The 5,816-nt window shown below is 34.4% G+C and overlaps 1 protein-coding gene across 1 annotated transcript; it reads right to left on the bottom strand.

The window, feature by feature from the left end:
- Positions 1-995: 995 nt before the first annotated feature.
- On the bottom strand, positions 996-5,602 carry LOC103584102 (E3 ubiquitin-protein ligase UBR1-like; the record flags this gene model as incomplete). The annotated part of the gene is made up of 3 exons (XM_008565221.1): positions 996-1,093; positions 4,584-4,733; positions 5,509-5,602. Coding segments are annotated over 3 exons (342 nt in total), but the record flags the coding sequence as incomplete, so codon positions are not given.
- Between the last annotated feature and the right edge of the window lie 214 nt (positions 5,603-5,816).

Here is a 5,816-nt window from a genome sequence, read left to right as displayed (position 1 = left end):
TTCTAGACTGTATCTTGGATATTTTGAATATTATATTGTGAGATTCTAGGTCCTATTAAAATCATCTGGAAAAATGTGCATTTTAAAAGTGTTTTAGTAGGCAATCAACTCAGGTTCAATCAATTTTGTCTCATCTTCAATGGATGGTGGTTCCAATGTTAGTTTTCAGAACCTTTGCTATGCTATTTTGATCTGCCTAGCAGATGTACTACTCATGGAATTAGTCAGGGACTTGAGTGGTGATTTAAATGCAGCTTAATTCTTAAAGACTGTGCTATGCTTCTTTGGGCCTATTCTGTACTTACGCAGCTTGGAGGTGAGCCCAGGACTTGAGCTGGTCTCAAAAATAGGAGAGTCCCCTTCTACAGTTCTCTCCTCTCTGGAATTTCTCCCAAACTCTGTAGCTCAAAAGGGCCCTTTTTTCCTAGTTCCTTTGGCCAAAATGACACGTTTCTCTCAGTTTTAGTCTTGCATGCTATCATGCAAATTTACGTGACTGGTGCTGCCCTTGGGGTGAAGTTGTGAGGCAAAGACAGAAAAAAATAAGGACTCACCTTGCACTCTTTGGAACAGTGGGGCCCCTTTTCCCAGTTCCTCTGGCCAGAGAAACTGGTTTACTGGATTTAGATGGATCTTGGATCTAAGATTTAAATTCCTGCAGTCTGACTCCAGATTAATCTGTCTATACTACCTCCTAGTATGAAAAATGATTAGTGAAGTGGTTTAAGCCAAACTTAGTCTTGGCCTCAAAAACCTCTATTTCCTGATACTCAACAAATCTGTACTTATAAGCCATATTTTAGTATAATAATAATTTTTTTAAAAAAAATTTAAAGATTCTGGTACTTAATTTTTTATTTTTGGGTGGCTGGCCAGTACAGGGATCCAAACTCTTGACCTTGGTGTTGTCAACACCATGCTCTAACCAACTGAGCTAATTAGCCAGCCTAACACTTAATTTTCCCACAGCTAATATAAAATAAATTTAAGCAAACCTTTAGCATGTTTCATATTATAACCTGATATTCTGGCCAGAACAGTCTGTATCCATCGTGCCAAGGTCAAAAGTTGAGCAAGAGCTTCTGCATTCTCACTGAAAAATGATTTTTAAAAATTATTAAAGCCATTGGTACAAAGTCAAACTGAAAAACTGAACTTGTAGAGTCTTTCCTTGGATAAATGGCTATATAAAAAGTCAAATTCCTCCAGATCAACTTTCTGGATCACAGAAACATGTATTTATGTATGGACTTAGAGAAAATTATATTAAGTAAAATAAGCCAAGCACAGAAAGAGAAATACCGTATGTTCTCATTTATTTGTGGGAGCTAATAAAAATAAATAAATAAATACACAAATAAACAGTGGGGGTGGCGGGGGAGAAAAAGACACAACAATCATAACAATTCCTTGAACTTGTTAAGACAAGCGAATAGATATGATGTTGATGCAGGGGGAGGGGAGGGAGAGAGAGGGGAAAAGGAGGAATTGATAAAGGGACATGAAAATCAACTACATTGTATACTGATAAATTAAAAAAAAAGAAACATGTATTTAAAAGGATAGCTTTTTGGGAGGGGAGGAGAATTTTAAAAGTACAAGTAATAAGACACCACCCATATGCCCACCACCCAGAAGTAATAAATGCCAGTTAAGTGGAGTCACATTCTTGTTGCTCAAGTCAAAAACTAGGTGTTACCATTGATTTCTGATTCCCTCACACTTCACACGTTAACCTGTTAGCTAGCCTTGCAGGTTTTACTTCTAAATATATCCCAAGTTGATCACTTCTTTCTGCCTCTACCACTACCACTATTACATCTCAGTCACCTCATCTCTCACCTGGACTACTTCAATAGACTCCTAACTGTTCTTCCTGCTTCTACTCCTGTGTTTCATTACTAAGTATGAGTTCATCATACAGAAGCCAGATGAATCTTCTAAAAATGTAAATCAGATCATATCATTCCCCTGTTCAAGACACTCTGGTGGTTTCCTATCATACATAAAATAAAATTCTAACTTCTAATCTTAGCTCATAAGCCCTCTCATGATCTGGCTCTTTGCTTGCTCTATTCCAGGTATGCTGCCATCCTGCTATTCCTAGAACATTCCAACTGCATTCCTAACTTGGGTCCTTTGCTCTTGATATTGCCCGTGCTTAGAATTCTCTTCTTCTAGAGAGCAGCACTGCTTGTCCTTCGCTTCATTCAGGTTTCCACTCAAATGGCACCATCTCAGAGAGGAGCTCCCTGACAACTCTGTCCATAAATAGCCCCATGACCCAGTCTGTCTTTAGCCCTTTACTCTGGTGCCTTAGTTTTCTCATAGTACTCATATTTCTCACTACTCAACACTTTGTATTTATTTGTTTATTGCCAGTTTCTCCTTCCTAGAATGTAAATTTCATAAGGGCAGGGACTTGATTAAAGATCCAAAAAGGGATCAGAAACAGCATTATTAAAAAAGACTATAAAATAAAAATCTGTTTATTGAAAGGACAGATTTAACTTGAGTGAAGTTAAAAAAAAAAAAAATATATATATATATATATATATAATGAACAGTACCGAAATTTATATACCTGGGCACAAATTCAACCTAAAGAATTTTTTCAGTTCTTAAAAAAAAAGTGTACTATAACTGGTTACGATAAATTTTCTTTAAAAATATTATCATATTAGTTCTAATTTTTAATAAATTATATTATAAATTTTGATAGATTTAATAAAAATATTAGTTTTGATGTTTTCATATGCTTCTACCTTTAATATCTTAGATTATACTCATATTGACTTTCTAAAATACAAAAAGGCAAATATATTCAACCACACAGGTAAGTTCAAATACCTAATAAACATGTTATGTATAAGTATATATTTCAGTAACAAATTTGTTGAGTAACAAAATTGTTACTATAGATTAAAATTGCCCCAGGGTTCTAAGAGACATGGTCATAAGGATCAGTTTTCTGACTTTAGAAAGGATTTCCTTGAAGAATCCTATTCTTAAAGCCATCAAAGAAAGAAGTTGCTGAATATTCCTTCAGAGTAATTTATATGTTTAATAATACTTATTTTGGGGAACCACTATGTAAAAAAGGCTTGTACTGTCTAACAAGATGTTGGAAAGTCACCTTATTTCATTATGATTTATTTTACCTTTGTCTTCAGGTGTATAGTTAGGTAAAGCTTTTAAGTCATGTCTGAATTCAAATCCTGGGTCTGTGTTGGGACAAGTAAAAACTACTCAGAGTCTCCAATTCCTTATCTTTATCTTTATTTGGCAGCTGGCTGGTATAGGGATCTGAACCCTGACCTTTGTGTTACCAGCACCAGACCACTTCCTTATTTTTAAATGGAAATAACAGTATCTACTCCATTAGACTACTGTGAGAATTAAATAAGATAATGTATCAAGTGCTTGGTGGAGTATCTAGAACACAGTAATTACTCAACAATGACTAAAAAGATAAATCTTTTTTCACCCTTTTCCTATAAGATGACCTTCTATGTCCCAGTAGGCTGAAGAAGACAATTTCCCAATTAGATTTTCCAATTACATGGAATAGCAGAGACAGGCTAACTACTTATTGACGCTGCTTGCCAAACTTATCACCTTTGAACTCTCCTGTTGTAGGGACGTGTTAAAGGTGTTTTTATCAACAAAACCATTTTCTTTAGCAAAACTTAATTTATCATTACAAATCCAGTGAATTTCAAAGACACTGAAATAATAACAATTATAAATAGTACTGTTATGATATAGAACAGTGAAAATACAGAAATATATAATTAAGTGTCCTAGTTGTCATAAAAAACTAATAAATTTGCTGTTAAAATCCATTCACGGGGCCGAGCCTGTGGAGCACTCGGGAGAGTGGGGCGCTGGGAGCGCAGTAGCACTCCCGCGGCGGGTTTGGATCCTATATAGGGATGACCGGTGCGCTCACAGCGCTCACTGGCTGAGCGCGGTGTGGCTGGTCTCAAAAAGGACAAAAAAAAAAAAAAATCCATTCACGGATGATCAGAATACAAAATTTTAAAAACTCTAAACACTCAAGCACTATCCAAAGTTATATGATGAATCTAATGGGGTTTTTTAAATTAATTTTTTAATTTTTACAGATAACATTTTGTCCATGTCTCTAAAATAATAGCATTTGGATCTTCAGATATATAGTAGAATTAAAAAAATAATACTAAGATCTTTAGAGCTACCTAACTCCAAATAGCAACTCCACTAGTGGCAAGGGGCCATGTGAAAGAAATGAATTTCTTTTTTTTATATCTCTTCTCCTTCTATGAGTGGCTAAGACAGAGATTAGAGTTCTACTACTTTAATGGCTGTTGGAAGATATACGTACAACATATAGATTTGAGTAAATAAACATTCTAGTTCTCTTAGAGACCAAATTTTGGGCTTTTAGTCACATTTTTAAAGTATGATACAAGTTAAGAAATAAAAAATATTAATTCCTTTAAAGAGTTAAAAAGAAACTCATAATCTAACAAAAACAGGCACAAATTAAAGGATTAAAGACAGCTTTTAAAAAACTAACCAAAACATAAATTAAAATATACCTGTTTATCTTTTGAGGTTGCAAAGGGATAATGGGGATTACAGAATTGCACAGAGATTTGCAAAGAGGGCAAAGATATTCTCCACTCTCCAAGTCAAAAAGGTCAACATGAATGCGCTGCTGAGAGCTAAGCTGTACAGCTTCAAAGTACCTGCAAAATTCCAGAGATACAGGTCCATTTACAACTGCACATGTAATTTTGTTCTAATCCAAGTAAAAAAAAATCCGTTATTTTTGTTCCAATAAACATCTTTAGAACCTAAATGCAAAAATACATAAGTTATAATTATAGAAGAAACAGGCTGCCCATTTCTATTGGGGGCAAACTGGAAAATACATCATGGCAGATACAAATTTAAAATAAGTTTACTGACTCACAACTAGTCTCCTGCCTCAACAGCATGGAGATACAAAGTAGACACTACTTTCCTCAGTTTCCAATGAACTGAAGTAGTAAGGGCTATCACAGGAAAATTATATATTTTAATCCAATGTCAAACAGGTAAACCCTATGTAAGACTTCTCAGAAATTACATTTCTGAATTTTATCTTTTCCAAAGATAGAACTAGAACTTCTTGTCCTATTCTGTCTCAAAGTTACTTTTCACTATATGTTTTCAGGGTAATGAAATTTTTACAAAGATTACTGCTTCTTTTACATGAATACTGATAAAGAGCAACTGATTAGTTTGTGGAGAGGAAGCACCTAAAGGAACAGTGAAAATCTTAAATTGACAACTTTACATACTAATTTCCAAGGCAGATAATAATTAGTATCATGCAAACTGAATTAGTAATTAAAATTGCTTAAATTATTCAAATAAGAAGGAAGGAAAGAAGACATGAGAAAACATGCCTTTTTCTGGCCTTTAGTGAACTTCAATGTTCCTAGTCTCTTTCAAGAACATGTCAGAAGAACAACTTACTTCTGCCAGCATGCTGCATGCATTACATGACCACAGCTTCCTGTATAAGTTCCATATGCCAAGTCTGGATCCATAAAAAGTGGGTCCAAGGTTTCTGGTACAGGAAGACAAAAATAAGAATATGTATTCACCTTGCTTCCAAAGTTATATAAAGGAGGAAAAAGAGAAAGAGGTTATCAGGTCTAAAATTCTAATCACAAACTTTCTCAGGAATGTCTAAGGAAAGTGTCACAATATCATGACAGCAGGACATATATTCTTAATAGCAAAAAAAAAAAAAAAAAAAAAAAAAAAAAAAAAAAAAAAAA

The sequence above is a fragment of the Galeopterus variegatus genome, unplaced genomic scaffold, assembly GCF_000696425.1.
Source record: "Galeopterus variegatus unplaced genomic scaffold, G_variegatus-3.0.2 Scaffold44313, whole genome shotgun sequence".
Taxonomy (NCBI): domain Eukaryota; kingdom Metazoa; phylum Chordata; class Mammalia; order Dermoptera; family Cynocephalidae; genus Galeopterus; species Galeopterus variegatus.
The sequence above is the reverse complement of the archived record's forward strand: the minus strand, read 5'-3'. Positions and strand labels throughout refer to the sequence as shown.